This window comes from Astatotilapia calliptera, chromosome 18 (genome assembly GCF_900246225.1).
Source record: "Astatotilapia calliptera chromosome 18, fAstCal1.2, whole genome shotgun sequence".
Taxonomy (NCBI): Eukaryota; Metazoa; Chordata; class Actinopteri; order Cichliformes; family Cichlidae; genus Astatotilapia; species Astatotilapia calliptera.
In genome coordinates this window covers 8,867,503-8,884,521 of record NC_039319.1, presented here as the reverse complement: position 1 = coordinate 8,884,521, position 17,019 = coordinate 8,867,503, and the positions used below count along the sequence as shown (strand labels likewise).

At 38.7% G+C, this 17,019-nt stretch overlaps 1 protein-coding gene across 1 annotated transcript; it reads left to right on the top strand.

The window, feature by feature from the left end:
• Positions 1 to 1,086: 1,086 nt before the first annotated feature.
• Positions 1,087 to 14,868, top strand: ncstn (nicastrin). Its single transcript, XM_026150178.1, has 17 exons — positions 1,087 to 1,222; positions 3,941 to 4,042; positions 4,499 to 4,622; positions 5,355 to 5,476; positions 6,076 to 6,221; positions 7,913 to 8,057; positions 8,227 to 8,339; positions 8,808 to 8,960; positions 9,078 to 9,182; positions 10,051 to 10,128; positions 10,407 to 10,576; positions 10,682 to 10,784; positions 11,168 to 11,269; positions 11,567 to 11,654; positions 12,114 to 12,277; positions 12,424 to 12,636; positions 13,661 to 14,868. The coding sequence occupies exons 1-17, from the start codon at positions 1,120 to 1,122 to the stop codon at positions 13,781 to 13,783; spliced, it is 2,154 nt and encodes a 717-aa protein (XP_026005963.1). The 5' UTR covers positions 1,087 to 1,119; the 3' UTR covers positions 13,784 to 14,868.
• Positions 14,869 to 17,019: the final 2,151 nt, after the last annotated feature.

Genomic DNA, 17,019 nt, shown 5'->3' with positions numbered 1-17,019 from the left:
TTGGGCCATCTTTGTCGTGTTTTTAATACGCTATGGTGTCTGCAGAAGGAAGTGAAATGGGAACATTTGATGTGCACCTCAAGGATGAGTCATGAGGAATGAAAATGGAAAAGCCTACACAGTGAACTGGCTCCTTAGTTGGCATTACAAGTTGAAAATAAGGGGGTGACATTCACAGTCAAGTTTGTTATATGGTTACCTGTTACACCTGACCCGATTCTTGTTAAATACTGAAAATGTGGTTCCTTTTATAATGTGCAAAGTTCTCATTTTGACAGTCTGCCCTCTACCTGTAAAAGGAAGCACTGTCATTATTACCCAGAACACATTCTGGCAGATGTTAGGAAAAAAAAAAAAAAAAAAAAAAAAAAAGCGGGGGGAAATATATAATCTCTCTCTTTCATTGAAAGGAAAAGAAGCTCATCCCACAGGATTTTGAACACTTTAATAAAACTAACTAAAATAAAGGCGTTGTTTATTGGTTAAAAGCTTCAGTGGCTTACATTACATTAAATTCATTCAACTACTGATTTATTTTAAATGGATTTCCCCCTTACAAGATGTTTTTGATAACTGTACATTTAGCATCACAAGTCAAGTCAGTTTCTGCTCTGCAGGACTGTATCACTCCCAATGTGTCTGAAAACTGAATTACTCTCTTCTGTCATGTCCAAAACACCAATATAGTTAACAAAATTAAACAATGACATGTTGGTTAAGTCATATCAAATAAAGATAATACTCTAAATACATACATACATACAAAAATTAACTGAAACAATTTTTTGTACTTAAATAACTAAAATTAATATCAAAATATTATGGAAATTCATAGCTTTTAGTCTATGCTAGTATTTCAAACTTGTCAACAAATCAAGCATGAAGCGTTCCACTTTCTATTAAAAAAATGTGTGATCTAATCTAATATCTGATCTTTTAAAACTTTGCCCGTCACAAATTTTATAAAAAGTTTCAAAACAATAAAAACAAACTAACTGAAACATAGCTGAATCAAAATCTACCATTTAAAGAATATATATAATACATAACTTCAGTCCATCTGAGTCCGCCCCTTTTTCTGTAAACCGGACCCAAACAGCAAAACCCGGATGTTTCCCCATGTCAACACTTCCTGTTGTGTTTTCAGCTTTTCAAACCAGGAAGATGGATTTGCTGTCGAATAAATGGATCATTAACTTGATATTTTGTTTGTTTTTCATAGGTGAGTTGTATTCCCCTGTTGCCAAACTTGTGTCTTCGTCTAACTGCTGAAGAACGAAATGTGTTTCGCTTTCGGGCGGTTAGCTTCGAGGACTTCTTTGTGTCCGGTGCTAGCTGAATGCTAGGCTAAATTAGCGTTAGCAGGAGGTTTTCTGTCTGCCTTTAAAATCTATGTCCCGGTTTTAAAATGGGTTTTTCAACTGAGTTCGGTGCTTCGACTGTTCTCTACGCATTTTAAACAAGTGGATGTGCAAAAGAAACACAGCATCTATTGTGTTAATTAAGCCTTTGTGGTGATTTTGTAGTGACAGATTGGGTCAGCCCTCTTCTTAACTCAGCATCAGCGTGACCGCTCGTGATTTCACCGCTGCGGCCGCCCCCGGAGGGATTAAAGGCTGGACCGCTACACCAGATTATATACATTATATACATATTTCTTGTAGTTTACGTGACTCTCTAATGAAATTAAACAGAAGACAAGCCACTTTCAAACATTTAGAATATCCTGGTAAATCGGCACATAGGTGAGCAAACATAGCATCATTTGAGATGAAAAAAAATCTGTTTCTCATTTCCCCTTTCTGTTGCTGTGGGGAGATTAGTTACAAAAAAAACCCCGAACAATTGTGCTTTCTTTTCATTCTAAACGTGACCTTTACTTTAGTGTTGAGTGATTTTTAGTATTTTGATAAAAAGAAATGTCAGACATATTATTATAATAAAGACAACTAACACTAACATTTAAATTACTTAAAAAAATGTTTTTAAACAATAAAAGCTTAAAAACAACTGAGCCTACCCAGTATGGAAAGTGGGAAACGAAACAGAATTGAAATATTTAGAAAATAAGGAACTGTAATAACTCTTGAACTTACTATAGTTTAAGTTTGATAAAAGTGTTGTGTAAAAAGAAAAAACTTGAGCATGCTTTCAGAAATAGTTTGTTGAGTAGTTAAGATGAAGTCGGAATATATATCTGTGGTGCCCATTACCCTTTTTTAAAACCTTAGCTGGTGTTCGCAAACGTCTTTGGATTTAGTCTCAATAACAACTTTGTCCTCACGCTTTTATAGATCATCTGGTTGATGTGTTCCTATTTTTTGTTAGGCAGCAAATTCTTTGGTATGCAGGAACCCTATTTATGTAAAATAATTAATAATAACAATGCTATGAATTATACCGCTTCTTGAAGTGCAAAAACGTACATTTGAAAATGCTGTCCTGGACCATGTTAAAAAGATGAAACCATGAGGTCAGGTTAAAGCGAGGACACTGATCCTTCTCATGTAAAGTTTTTGAACCCAGATACCAAGAATATTTTATGTCTTTATGACTCAAGCATATCAAGATTTAGAAACACATTAAGTATTTTACAACTTCACTGCAAATTTTAAAGCCGACAACCTCCCCGTTGTCTGAATGGGATCCGTTGGCCTGTTTTTAGACTGTTGCTGTATGTTTCTGTTGTTGACTTTCAGCAGTATTAATTCATGAGCGATTAGATGCTGTTATAGTGTAACATTTGAAGGATGACAGTTTGAAACCCCGAAGTATTGTATTGTACACAATACTTAAGCACAGTTTCGTACCATATATTACCTGGGGAATAAAAGCAGCATTGTATTGCTTACATGTCATAAAGAACCTAGTTCTATTATTATCCAAATAAAAGACGTTAAATAAGCGACCTGTGACGCAGGATTTATTTGAAAATTATTTCTACAAAGCATGTTAAAGGAAAAGCTCCTCTAATTTCAATGTGGGTAAACAGGCATCTTAACTCTCAAGGAGGAATCTTTGGATGTATAATAGGAGTAACCCTTGTTTCTCTTTTGTGAACTGAGGGGTGAGCAAAGAAGCAAAATAATAGTGATCGCTGTCTGTACAGCTCAGTAGGCCTATACTTGTAAAAAACCTGCAACCAGATCTTTATTCATATATACTGAGGTGTCAAAACGTGTGAATAAGGGTATTTCCAAAACTGCGGCTTGGTTCTTTCTTTGGTTTTCAGTTCACACCTTGTTTTTGAGCTCATGTTTCAGTGTATGCTTCTGCTTCTGCTGTTTTTCTTTTTTTTTCTTTTTTCTTTTTTTTAAAGAAAGAGAGAGAATGAACTAACAACACATTTATATATATATATATATATATATATATATATATACACAAACTTTATCATCAAAAGATGAACTCCGTTATTGTGCTCCAGTTCACTTGTTTCCCGAACAACCTTTAAACATTACAGTGGGTGTTAGCATCTTCACGTGTACTATGGAAACTGGTGCAACATTTATGCCGTGCTGACTAGGCCTCGGAAAGGACCTCTTTGTGTTGTCTAATAGTCAAAACACAGCTAGTTGTAAGTGCAGGTTATAAAAATGAGAATGAGTGTTGCTGTCATGCTTGGGGAACCTGCCTACTTATAACATTATCACAGGGACCAGGCTCGCGATGGAAACTATAAGAAATGAGAAAATGGAAAATTGGCCTGTTGTGCGCAGACCTCTGTATGGATATTTTTAATGCACTGGGAGCTCAGAGTTCATGGTTTCTTCATGCAGAATGAAGCTTGGAGTAGATTAGGATCTAGCATGTTTCAAAGTGTTTAGAAAGTTTGATTTAAATTATTTCTAAGAAAACAAATCAGGAGACAATAGTATAAGTGGAATAGTAAAGATGAAATTTGTGTGTATGTTCAAATATTTGTTTTTTCTTCTTGCAGGTGTCAGCTGTAATTCAGTGGAAAACAAGATTTATGTGCATCTTAATTACACTATACCGTGTGTGCGACTTCTAAACGCAACACATCAAATAGGCTGTCAGTGTGAGTACATCAGCTTCTATTATATTATATTTTGATATTATTATCCAAGTTGAACCTATTACATAAAAGTATTTGTTGTAGTTTGGAGTATCTTAGATACACAGTGAGCAATAATAAAATGCTTAGTGAGCATTAATCTGCAAACACCTTCCTGTGTTTCCTGTGTTTTTGCTTCAGTTGTTCAAATTCACAAACACACATCTGTGTAGCTGTGACAGAAGAGTTCTCACAGATGAAAGCCCACAGTAAAACAAATATTTCCTGTGATAACTACCTGAATATCAAAAAACTGAATATCCATAGAAGTGTGTGCTGGTGTCACACTACAAAAGCCTCACCAGTTTTGCAGTTTTGCTTCTGTTTAATGAAAGTAATGGAGAATGATTGAAAAGCTTTTAAGGATATTTATGTCTTGGACAGCTGTAACACAGATATATTCCTTGTTTCGGATTTCAGCGTCTTTATCAGGTGATGTTGGTGTGCTCCATGTGCTCGAATCAGAAGCAAACCTGGACTGGGTCCTGAAAACTGGTCCCAACCCTCCTTATATGGTGATTCTGGATTCTACGCTCTTTACGAGGTGCGCTCAACATGTCTCACCCTGTAGTGGAAGCCCCCACAGTAGTTTTTAGTGAACATAAACCTCATTTACTCACACTTTAAATCTGTTACTGATTTACTCCATATTTGGTTTTATTTTGAACAATCAATCGACATCAAAACAGAATTGCAGTTTGAAACTATCCAATTAACAAATGTAAAAGCTGCAGTTAGTCCACACTTTGTATACTGTCTATGATCCTGCTAGCCAATCAGACGTGATGCAAGACAGCTACATATACACCCAGCAATAACACGCATGTGGAGTAGTTTTAAATTAATAGGTTAGAAGTAGCTCATATTTCTATCTTTTGATGTCGGCCCATGTGGTAATGCTACATGTCATGTTATAAATTATTGCACTTTGAGTATCAAACTGGAGTTGACTTTAAGAAATTAAAGTAAGACATTTTTCTCTTTCAGACCTATTTTAGATATTTTTTTATACTTAACAAAAAACAAAAACTTTGGTAATAAAAATAAATCAGTGAAGTAATGGGACTGTGGCTCTGTTATGGAGGCCAATCTGCTATAAGTTGTCATTTACTTACATGCATAATAAAATAGATGTGTGTTTAATAGGAGCTGCTAAACTTAAAGAAAGAAACTTGAACCATATTTCAAAAGAATTAACGCACCTATGATCTCTGTGTTTTGTTTTTTTTTAACCTGCATCATCTCCTGTACTGTGTGCCGGCTGTCTGCTCATCAGATCTATCATGATGAAACTTAAGACTGGCTCCAGTAGGGTTGCTGGAGTTGTTGTTGTGGCGCCAAGCTCAAATCCAGCTGAGGGTTTCTCTCCACACACCACCTGCCCCAACGAGAACTCAGGTGGGTGGGGGTTACATGTTAAGGCTTGCTCCACAGTTTTACACAAGCTACAGAAATAAATTATAGTTTGATGATCCTCAGAGAGCATAGCTCATAAAACCACAAGTTGTAACTGGGTCATATTTCATGTTCTGCGCTTGACTTCTAAAACATTGCAGTGTCTGCAAAATGTCTTGTTTACACTCAACAGAGATTTAATTAGAATGGCTTTTATTGTCACTGTACACATGTACAGTAAGATACAAAGCATCTCCTACTCAGTGCAGACATGTGGGAAAAGAAAGGGGGGTGAAGTCCACAGTTCTGCGGCATTATATCAGGAGAAAAAAGGGAATTCACATCCTTTACTGAAGTAAAACATGTAATTTCACAGTTGGAAGATGCTTTGCTAACGCCATATACTATTAAATAGTCCTGGATTCAAACTTTAAGTCTAGTCGGGGTAACATGTAGCACACAGTCAAAATACTCCGGGTCATTTTAGGGAAGTTGGATGCTTGGTAGATGAGGAACAATCCAACTGTATCTTTGGATCAGGGGTCTCTTTAATGTTACTGATGGTAATTTTTGTTTTTCCCCTCTCTGTGCGTCCCCTATAGGCGTGTATTCAGAGAGCTATGACCCAGCCTTAGCCCACTGTAACGTGACCGTGTGGAACCCTCTGGGAAATGGCTTGTCCTACGAGGAGTATGACTTCCCGATGTTCTCCCTGAAAGACGACAACGACACTCAGGCCATAAAACAGGTTATTTGTTTTCCACTTGATGTTGGAGAGTACAAGATTGTGCAGTCACATGATAAGCTACTCACACACTACGAGTCCAAATCTGAACTTGCCTCACCGGTCGTTGAGGTTAGATTAGAAATAATGCTCTAAAGCTGTTTCAGCAGCAAACAAGGTCATCTTCATGTAGATCACATAGTATTGCATTAGTTTAAAACAGAATGGCACACTATTCAAAGAGAAGTTATGTTTCTTCCCTTATAAAATAGACGTGTATCGAATTCAGATTACATTCATAGTATGGAGTCTAAGCTGCTTGGTTTGACCTGAACTACAACTTTTTGTTATAATTTCAGTTTACAGGCAACTTTAAGGATCCTTAAAGTTGCCTGTAAATAGCCACAGTGCTAAGTAAAAGACCAACGAAATGCCGCAATTTCACCTACCAAAATATTCTGAATGTTGTGTACCAAACAAATTCATACTATTTGTAAGGTATTTCCATTACAAAAGGCAGTAGATGCACAACATACAGTACAGCGGTCTGCTTTAATTAGCAAATGTGAAGGCTAGCAGCATTTAGCTACAGCTTTCTGTGTTTATATATACATTATTCAAAGCAGCCATGCTCCTGATTTTAACCCTTACAACTATCCAAATGCACAGATTAAGCTTGTGTTTCTTTTGTGTTATATTTTGAGGTTGGACATTTTAACGTGGGAATCGGTTTTTTGCTTTTAAAGCCAGCCTTAGAAGATTAGAAGATTTGCAGTTTTTGACATTTTCATGTTGATGGGTTTAAACTAGGGATGTGTGCCACTAGTCCAATCATCGACACTGTTGTCACTAGTTAGTGCTAGATGTACTAGGCATTTAATCTAATTATTTTACATTTATTTGATGCCGAATGCTGGCACACTGTTGTATCCCAAATATCATGCAGCTGTCTGCCACCAGATGGAGCATGGTTGTTGAGAAATGCCATAAATCTGTTAATCAGGCCTGATATTTTTGTTAACAACTAGTTAGTTCTTTTAAAGGCAAAAGAGTGAGATTGTGAATACAAATAGTGGAAGATTGGACGGGCTCTCTCTTAGTGATAGGGTGAGGAGTTCAATTATATGTGAGGGGCTCAGAGCAGAGCCGCTGCTCCTCCACATTGAAAGGAGCCAGTTGAGGTGGTCGCCTCCTGGGTAAGGTGTTCCAGCCGTGTGTGTCCTACCAGGAGGAGGCCCCAGGGCAGACCCAGGACACGCTGGAGAGATTGCGTCTCTCAGCTGGCCTGGGAATGCCTCGATGTGATAGCGAGGTCTAGGCTTCCCCAGAACCTGACTTCAGATAAGTGGAAGAAAATAGCTGGATGATTTATTGTTTTATTATTTCAGATTTTTACATTCATTGAAGTGGTTGGTCTGAATTTGCAGCACACTTTTGAGTTACAATTTCGTAGTTTTTCAGATGTTGATTTGTCATAGTCATTCATTAATGAAGACTAATTAACGGTTTCAGATGCCTTTTGATTTGGGAGTTTCTGACATCCTTGATTAAACACTCCTCAAATTTAACGTGATATTGTCAATATTATTGACTAGTCGGTTAGTCTAATTTTTTGTCCTCATGCAGTCGACTAAGAAATTTGTCCCCAGGAACATTCTTAGTTCAAATCTGTGTATACAGGCGTTTTTCATCTGTGTGCTTTTCTCCATTCACAGTGCTACTACAATCATAACCATGTTGTGAATGGCAGTAGTCCGCAGTACCCACTGTGCGCGATGCAGCTCTACTCACACATGTCTGCCGTCACCGACACGGCCACCTGCATGAGGAGAAATGGCATCAACTTCAGCTTAAACCCAGGTATTTTTCAAGTGTAATTATCTAAACATTACTTAACGTTTTTACAATATGTGGGAAATATTTTCAGAAACATGCTGCAAAAATATTTAAATAACAGAGTTTTTATCATTGTTATTTTATTATAGTGCTAATCACTGTTTGTTTGGGCCTTGTTCTTTTCACCCTGAAGAAATCGTATGTGACCCACTTGGAGACTTTAATGTTTTGGCCTCGACCAGGCCTCTGAACTACACAGATAAGGGCCACAAGATGGGGGAGAGCGTGGTCATCGCAGCAGCGAGGGTGAGTTCAAGCAAAAGTGGTTTCAAAAGAAAACCACAGTACCACGTGTTACATATTAACATGCTGAGAATGATGTGAGAATTCAGTATTACCCTCAAATAGACTTTATTTGGGTCGACGGCTGAGGTCAAAATTTTATTCATCTTGCTTTTATTTTGAAAGTCGGTCATTGCTAACCCCCTCTACCTGGATTTTCCTGTTTGGCTGAGTGGTGGTTCTGACCTCTAAGTGCAGTTCTTGTATCCATGACATAAAATGAAGATGAATAGTGGCCAACATATCAAAGTGACTGCTCACTTTTGAGTAAAGGATGTACTATAGATGGTAGAAGTGGCTGATCTGCAGTATACAGTGGTAGAGCTTTTGTTTACATTTTGATTAATAAAAATGTTCATAGCTAGTTAAATTGAACAACTTGTGTAGATAAATTCTCTGCTTAATCCCTGTTCGCTCCTGTCCTGTCTGCAGCTGGACAGCCGGTCTTTTTTCTTTGACATTGCTCCAGGCGCCGAGAGTGCAGCCTCGGGGTTTGTCACCTTGCTGGCGGCAGCACACGCTCTGCGCAACGCCACCCAGGAGGCCCAACCCAACCGCAACATCCTCTACGCATTCTTCCAGGGGGTCAGTTCTTTGTTTTTTTTTCTTTTTTTCTGTAGTCAGCACAGTGCTCAACTAACATTTGAGAACTGTTTTCGTTTTGACTGTCCTGCCATTCATCCATTTGTCTGTTGACCACAGGAAACCTTTGACTACATCGGCAGCTCGAGGTTGGTGTACGACATGGAGAATAAACAGTTTCCTTTGGACCTGGACAATGTTCACTCGGTGGTGGAGATTGGACAGGTGTGTATTATATTACTGATAGCTTTACACGTAACTGTCATGTGGCACAAACTCCTGAAGTTTAAGGAAAATTTTGTTTGAATTTGGGTATATTTTTTTTCATACCTGCATTTGTTTATATTTTCAATACTTTTAGATTAAAGGCAAGTTTATTTATATAGCACAATTTAACAACACGGTGATTCAAAGTGCTTTACAGAGACATTAAAGAACAAAAACAAATAAAAAGCATGATTTAAAATCGATTAAAAAAACAGTGGATAAAATCAGAACAGTAGATAAAATCAGTAGTTAAAATGTAAGTTTTGAAATTTAAGCTTAACAGTGCGGATTTGGTGTTTTATTCAAATGCAGCTGAGAATAGGATAGTCTTCAACCTGGATTTAAATAAACTGAGCGTTTCTGGGAGTTTGTTCCAGATATATGGAGCATAAAAGCTGAATGCAGCTTCTCCGTGTCTGGTTCTGACTCTGGGAACTGATAAAAAACCGGATCCAGATGACCTGAGGGATCTGGAAGGTTCATACTGGGTCAGGAGGTCACTGATGTATTTTGGTCCTAAACCATTCAGAGCTTTATAGACCAGCATCAGAACTTTAAAGTCTATCCTCTGATGGACAGGCAGCCAGTGTAAAGACCTCAGAGCTGGACTTAAAGAATAATTCAACTAGAATACCTCTTTACTTGACAATTGAATGGCTTTAAAAAATTCTAATTAAAACTTTTGATTATATATAATGTTTGTTTTTTTTTACCATGTGCAGATTTCTTTTGTGTTACTTATTAATAATTATTTAATATTAGTTGTGGGTTATTTTAATGAAAATGTGCAAGTACAATATGATTATGTCGGACTTTCCTGTCCTAGGTGGGACTCCATGGAGAATCAAAGCTCTGGGTTCACACTGATCCCGTGTCTCGGAGGAACAGCAGTGTGAATGAAGAGGTTGGTCTCTCTCCGTACCTATATCCCTCTCACCTCCTAAACACTCATGTCTCTGAGCCTTCATTTCTTACATTCCTCTATGCTTTAGTTTTATGTATTTATATACTTGTTATTCTCGCCCCACGGCAGCTGGGACGGGCTCCTGTGTCCATGTAACTTGTGCGGGAAAACATCATAACTTTCAGATAAACGGAAAAAAACTGAAACCAGAGCTCACAGTGTGTGTTTTACTGTGTGGCTAACATTTGTTCTTACTTCCCTTCACTGATCTGTTTCAGGTGGAAAAGCTCATCAGAAACTTGAACTCGTCTGCCTTAAATCTCAACTTCTCATTGCAAGAGCCCAGTTTCTCTCAGCCGCTGCCTCCGTCATCCTTGCAGCGTTTCCTGCGAGCACGGCCAATCCCTGGTGTTGTCATCCAGAATCATAACTCTGCTTTCACCAACAAGTACTTTGCATTTTCTTCAGTATAAATAATAATCAATCCAGAGCTAGGGATTGTTTTTGGGTTTTTTTGTTTTTTTAAAAAATCCATTTCCTGTTCTGTGCACAGGTACTATGAAAGTATGTATGATAATGCGGAGTACCTGAACATGTCTTACCCACCAAACCTGACGCCAGAGGAGCAGCTGGAATACGTAACAGATGCTGCAAAGGTATAGCTGTTGTTAAAACCGTTTAAAAGTGTGTTAACCTACATTTAAAGTGATTTTTATTTATATTTTTTAAATGCATTAAAAGTATTAAGAGCAACATGAGCCCTGGTTACTGATCTTTTCTTCTTATTTTTAGCTTGAAAGAGTTTAAATATATATATTTTTAATTTTAAGATCAGCTTGTTTGAATTATCTTTTCACATTAACAGTTTTCCAAAATATAGCAAGTCTATTTTTATTTAAGCTGCAGAAAGTCACGTTATCGTCTAAACTTTGTTTATCATCTAAACATTGTTGCTCTGTTGTGTTGATTTACTGTGGAGAGCTTCATACAAAGTCTTTTGAGCTCTGAAAAACATTCTTTGTTTCCCTGCATCATCAAGGCTCTGACTGAAGCGGCGACCATTGTGGCTCGAGCTCTGTACACACAGGCAGGAGGATCGGACCCCATCCAGCTGCAAAACATTAACGTGGATAGTCAGATGGTAAGTTTATTTATTTTAATGAATGCTATTTTGTTTACAAGCTCATTTTTCTTATTCCAATTATCTTTAACTCGTCTAAGAAATCTTCAAAAATAAGGAAATTTAAAAACTTTAGTGGCTTCTTCAGTCACTTCATTCATTCATTTTGAACTTGAAATTTATTTCTTTTAAACTGTTCAGCAAAAGTTCAATAATAATCAATTGTAGATTCTTTATAAGTGCTTTTTATTTTCTCCTTGATGCTGCTGTTACCTTGTGGGACTGAACAGAAGTGAATCTGTCCTACTTCCCTCACAGGTGACCCAAATGCTGTACGGTTTCCTTGTTAAGTCAAATAACTCCTGGTTCCAGCAAATGGTACCTTCGGACTTCGCGATTCATCTGCGTAAGTTGATCCTGTTTTGTACTAGACTGTTAAAAATGTTGTAGGAGTAAAAAGTCTTGTTATGTGTCTTCAATATGTTTCATCTTTATTTATAAAGCACTTTAAAACAACCACAGCAAAGTGCTGCATGTTGGAACTAAAAAATAAAATTACATAAGATATAAATAAAATCCAAATAAAAGAAAAAAGTTAAATAATGAATTAATTAGTTAATAACAAATTTAATTAAAAGGAAAAACGAAGTCCTTCTGAGGCCAAAAGCCAAAGAATAAAAATGGGTTTTAAGCCGTGTTCTAAAACCCATTTCTATGGGTTTTGTTGATAAATGTTGCTTCTTAACACCTATTTAGATGCTGTTTACAATATTGTCCTATTGTTGTTTTGAAGTATGAAGTCTTAAATGAAGCTTATCTTTTTATCAAAACTTTATTTCCTCACAAAATACTTTCTTTCTTACAGGTGAAAGACCCACAAACTTCTACGTGGGGGTGACACAACAGCACAGTGAACCGACTCTTCTGGTCCAATACCTGCTGGCCAACCTGACCGGCACCACCGTCAACATCACCCAGGACAACTGCCAGAACCAGAGAGAGGGCGAGGATGACAAAGAGAGCAAACATGTAAGATTTACAACAGTGTGTATTTTCTTGAAAGTCAACTTGGGTGTAAGTTGCCCTCTGGTAATTTAAGTAAGAACTTTAAAACCTTTGGAACATCATTTATCTAATTCCTCCCTTTAACACATTGTTCTCAACCTGTCCCTCAGATATACAGCTACATGTGGGTTCAAGGTGCAGCACCTCCCAACAGTACGGAACGAGTGGCATTCTGCGTTCGCTCCACAGTTCGTCTCTCCAAAGCGCTGTCCCCGGCCTTCGACCTGGAGGAGTACACCTCCAAAGATTACTCAACGTGGACGGAGTCCAGGTGGAAGAGCATTAAAGGGCGCATATTCCTGGTGGCCAGTCATGAACTGGAGGTAAACTTTTCCTCAAAGACACCACAGATGTGACTGATGCACACACACAGCAGAGAAGTTGTTCTACAACTAAAAAGTTTGATATGTGAATGCAATAACTCGAGACAAGGCAACATAGGATTTTGAAGTTGATACCATTGATAGTTGCTTCTACTAGCAGGCTGAGGGGTAGCACTGTTGGCATCCAGTACTTTTTTGTAAGCAGTGATCTCATTGTTAGTGGAGGGCAGGGATTGTTTTAAGGCACGCGAGTGCTTGTGGGAAAGTCTCATGTTGAAAAAATGGCTTCCAAACAGCAACAAGAGACCAAATTTGCATGGTAATTGTAACAGTGTCCATGATTGGTTGTTATTTTCTCTCTGATCTAGATTTTCTCACAGTAGTGTTTGTGATTTTAGCGGCCGATCCGGCCTAAACCAACAACTCCGGTTTCCAGAACTACAGCAACAAAAGAGCCTAACAACAAAAACAAAACTGGTTAAATCCTGGCAGTGACTGATTGCGTGCGTTGAACAAATTTCAGGTCTCTGCATGTTCATCAACACATTGTGCTAAAACAAATCGAAACTCTTTTATTTCAGTGTTGATACAATCCGATTTTGTTAATGTGGTAACTGCATCTCACTGCTTAAACTGGCGCCTTTGGGTTCACCGTTTGTATCACTGCAGCTTTAAAGTCACATGATAATGTGACTGAGTTATTTTTAATATAACAGCTCATCACATGAGTGCAAAGCCACAGGCAGCTGGAACTCGACTTCCCTCATTCTACAGTTTTACCCCTGTGATAGCTGGAATAATCGCTTCCACAGTAAAGCATTTAGAGGCTTTTTGGTTGAGAGCTACAATCGGAACTACTTGATGTTTAAATGTGACTATAAATAAAGGTGATGTTATCTTGCTGCTGTGTACACCCTGGGGGGTAACAGAAGTTGATACAGTAACTTTGTGGTATGTTTAGAAGTTAAAACTGCGTTTGAAAACCTTCTTGTTGTATCTGTAACGATTGCCCTTTCTCCTCCAGATGTTGACGCTCGGAGTCGGTGTCGCCGTGCTGATAGCATCCTTAATGTTGACGTACATCATCAGCTCAAAGGCCGACATACTCTTCAGCTCAGGGAGGGAGCCCACCGCTGCCACCTACTGATTCACTCAGAAGCGTCTCAGACCCACGACCACTACTTCTACTACTATTGCTACTACTACTACTTTTATCCCAACCAGACATGGACAGTTTTCTTTAAAACACACCACGAGTAGGTACACAGACAGGTTAGTATCAGCTGCATCGAGGTGGGGGGGGGGTGAGGGGTTCCTTTTAGACGACGACTCCGTGTTTATGGACTCACTCATGTGAGGCGTGACATGAGGACTGGACCGGACTGGATTTGCCTGGATGGATCTGGACTCATCAGGGTCATAAAACACACTGGTCAGGCACCAGCAGGCCCTGCCAATGGAAACGATGTTTATATTTTTTGTTTTAGGTTTTTTTTGTTTTGTTTTGTTGGTTTTTTTTCCCTTTTATCCTAAAAGAATGTTTTGTTTACTGTGTCATGGGATAGGCACTAAACATTGAGCATTACTTTGAGCTGTGTGTATGATTTTGAAAATGTGAATGCAGCCGTGTGTGTGTGAACAATTATAAGTGTGCGCACGTCTGTGTGTGTGTGTGAACTTTGTATGAGGATTGCGATGGTATGTGCAATACTGTAGCTGTCTTCTCTGTCAGTGTAGTTAACTTATCAATCAGTTTTAATGATAAGAAACCACTTTGTGAGTCAATGAGCAAGTAGTAATATTACAAATTTAACATTTTGCAAAATCTGGAAATGTGCAGTGAAAGATTTTGATAATAAATCAGTATCATTCAGTCCAAGTACACATGATGAAACTGTACTTGTAGACCCACTGCAGTTTCACATATTGTGATATTTGAATCGGAATTTTCCAAGAGTCTGGCATGGCTGAAAAAAACACTTTATTTCTCATCAGTCAGCGGCCATAATGTATTAAAAAAGCAGTCAGAAAGATCAGTTTTAGCAGTGAAAAACAACATGCTGGTACTCTGCCTTTGCACTCTTTGGTTTTTTGGTTTTTTTCCCAATGAAGTTTATTTTCTGAAAATTGTATGACACACGAGATTAGTGATGGGTGTTTGTTTTAATAGATGGAATTAAAAGACCGATTGTGATGCCTTGATGAAGAAATAAACATTGCTTCTTTTCCAAACTTGTATTTCACAGTCCTTTGACTTTGGCACAGAAAAGCAGGAAAATGTTGAAAAAGGGATCACAAGGATGGAAATTACTTTGTTCATTTATTTATTTTTTTTTTATTAAACACACACAGGAGATGCTAATTTCCACTACTGCAAGACAAATGTACATTTAGAAAGTACATGGAAAGGCACTGGCTTCTAAATTGCCACATTAACAAAGCATCTAAATCACTGAGAGGAAGACCCACTAGACTAGAGCAAGTGCAGCTGACAGCTTCAAGCCTTCATCAGATGCAGGATCCATAAATTAGGCCTCGGTGCAGCTCCTCAGTTCATCAAGCAGTTTTAACTCCCTGCCCCTCCTTTCTTTAAGACCGCTTTTTATTCTGTTTGGTACCCCCCCAACACAGGTGTCACAATGTTACCCACTGCCACTATTGATGCCTGTGAAGCCTCTGGCTGTTTTGAAGTGGATGTGATGAGCAAGGAGTGAATCTGACTATGAAGCAGAATTGATTGACATTTATCCTGGATAATCCTTTTTTTTTTTCTGACTCCAGCAGACTTCACGTTCTTTTCCGTATAAACTTAAACTACTAATTGTGCGCAGCAGAAAAGTGTTTACTGAAGTCACAGAGTGAGGGAGCCAATAGTTGTTTTTTGACCTTCATAGAGCTGGATTTGCAACTGGAGGAGTCGCCCCCTGCTGGCCATTAAAGGAATGCATGTTTAAGGCACTTCTACTGGCTCGAGTTCTCTGACCTTCAGGGACTTTCGCACTTTTGTGCGTGTCAGTCCTTTGTGGTTGAGATGACCTTGCAAAGAATATCCCCTCGTCATGATGTCACACAGATCCAAGAGTGGAAAAAACTCTTAAACTGAGTGCTTAAAGCAATATGAAGCTTTGGCTTTGGCTACCTGCACACATAGTTTGAAACTTTGGTCATGTTTAATATGATCATCCATCCATTATCTTCCTCTTAAGCCAGCTCACAATGACAGCAAACGAAGGTTTTGATAGACTCAAAAGGCGGTTTTTGAGTTGATAATTTTTTAAGAGTCCTTGGGAAAAAAAGCAAGAAAGTAGAGATCCTCCTTAAAAGAAACACAGTGTGACTTAAGTACTGTAAGTAGTTAATGGTAAACCCTAGCCTGCATTTTGTTGGAAGGTAGTTGTAAAACAAATATTGTAATATTTTTAGTAAGACGCAGTACAGAAAAACCTCTGCCAAGGATCCTCTGCCATATCTACAGTGAGATTATTTTGAGCTACAGTACTGTGAAAAATGTTTGAGTCACCCTTAATTTCTTTATATTTTGCTGGGAAAATGTAAAATACGTGCAGCGATTTGCAGAAACAAGTCTCTTAGGTAAGCTCTCTTCTAATTTCTGTAAGTAGTCATCATGAATAGTCCTCCAGGCTTCTTGAAGGACATTTGGCATACCTCAACATTTCCTCCCTGTTTCCCTTTTTAAAGAATGGCTTCTTGATAGCCACCCTTCCATTTCTGACGAGGCTTCAGTGAAAATGGATCAACTGGCAAGGACATGTGCCAGGTCTTTGCTAGAGTCCAACCATTTATTAATATACATTATCCATGTTGTACAAATCCGTGGTATAATACAAAAAATGTTTTCTTCTTACCTCTAAACTATACGACATATTAAAACCTGTTCGTGCTGCATGTCTGGATTCGTAACCATCTTCTTAGCTGCACGGAGGTCAGGAGGTTTGAAAGCATCTAATGATGATGGCGCTTTTAGAGGACTGTTCCCGTCAGCAGCTCCATAAACCGCCTCTCTGTTTTAAGAGCCACATTACTCTGTCCCGGTCCCTCTCATCGAGCGCACACTCTCAGAGACATCAGCGCGGTGATAGATGCGCCGTGGCTGAACCACACTCTCTCACGGGCCTGGTCCCCCAGGGGGGGAACAGAGGAGGGGCCAGAGTGAAGCGGAGGCGGGGCGCACGGTGCTACGGCTGAGTGGAAGGAGAGTGGAAAGTAAGAAAATACCTGAATGGACGATCCGGAATAAGTAAGTAGTATTTCTTTGCGGAAATGTGTTAAAATGTTGGAAGTGGTGCTGTGGATGCTTGCGCGCTGTTGTAACGCGGAGAGGGGAGCTGGGAGGCTTCGGGGCGCCGGAGATCTCCGGTTTCC

Excerpts from the sequence above, each read along its gene's own strand:
- ncstn (XM_026150178.1), top strand. The coding sequence starts at position 1,120 with ATGTCAACACTTCCTGTTGTGTTTTCAGCTTTTCAAACCAGGAAGATG. Across the intron at positions 6,222-7,912 it reads ACACTCAGGCCATAAAACAG|TGCTACTACAATCATAACCA; the intron begins GTTATTTGTTTT and ends CTCCATTCACAG. Across the intron at positions 9,183-10,050 it reads CGGTGGTGGAGATTGGACAG|GTGGGACTCCATGGAGAATC; the intron begins GTGTGTATTATA and ends TTCCTGTCCTAG.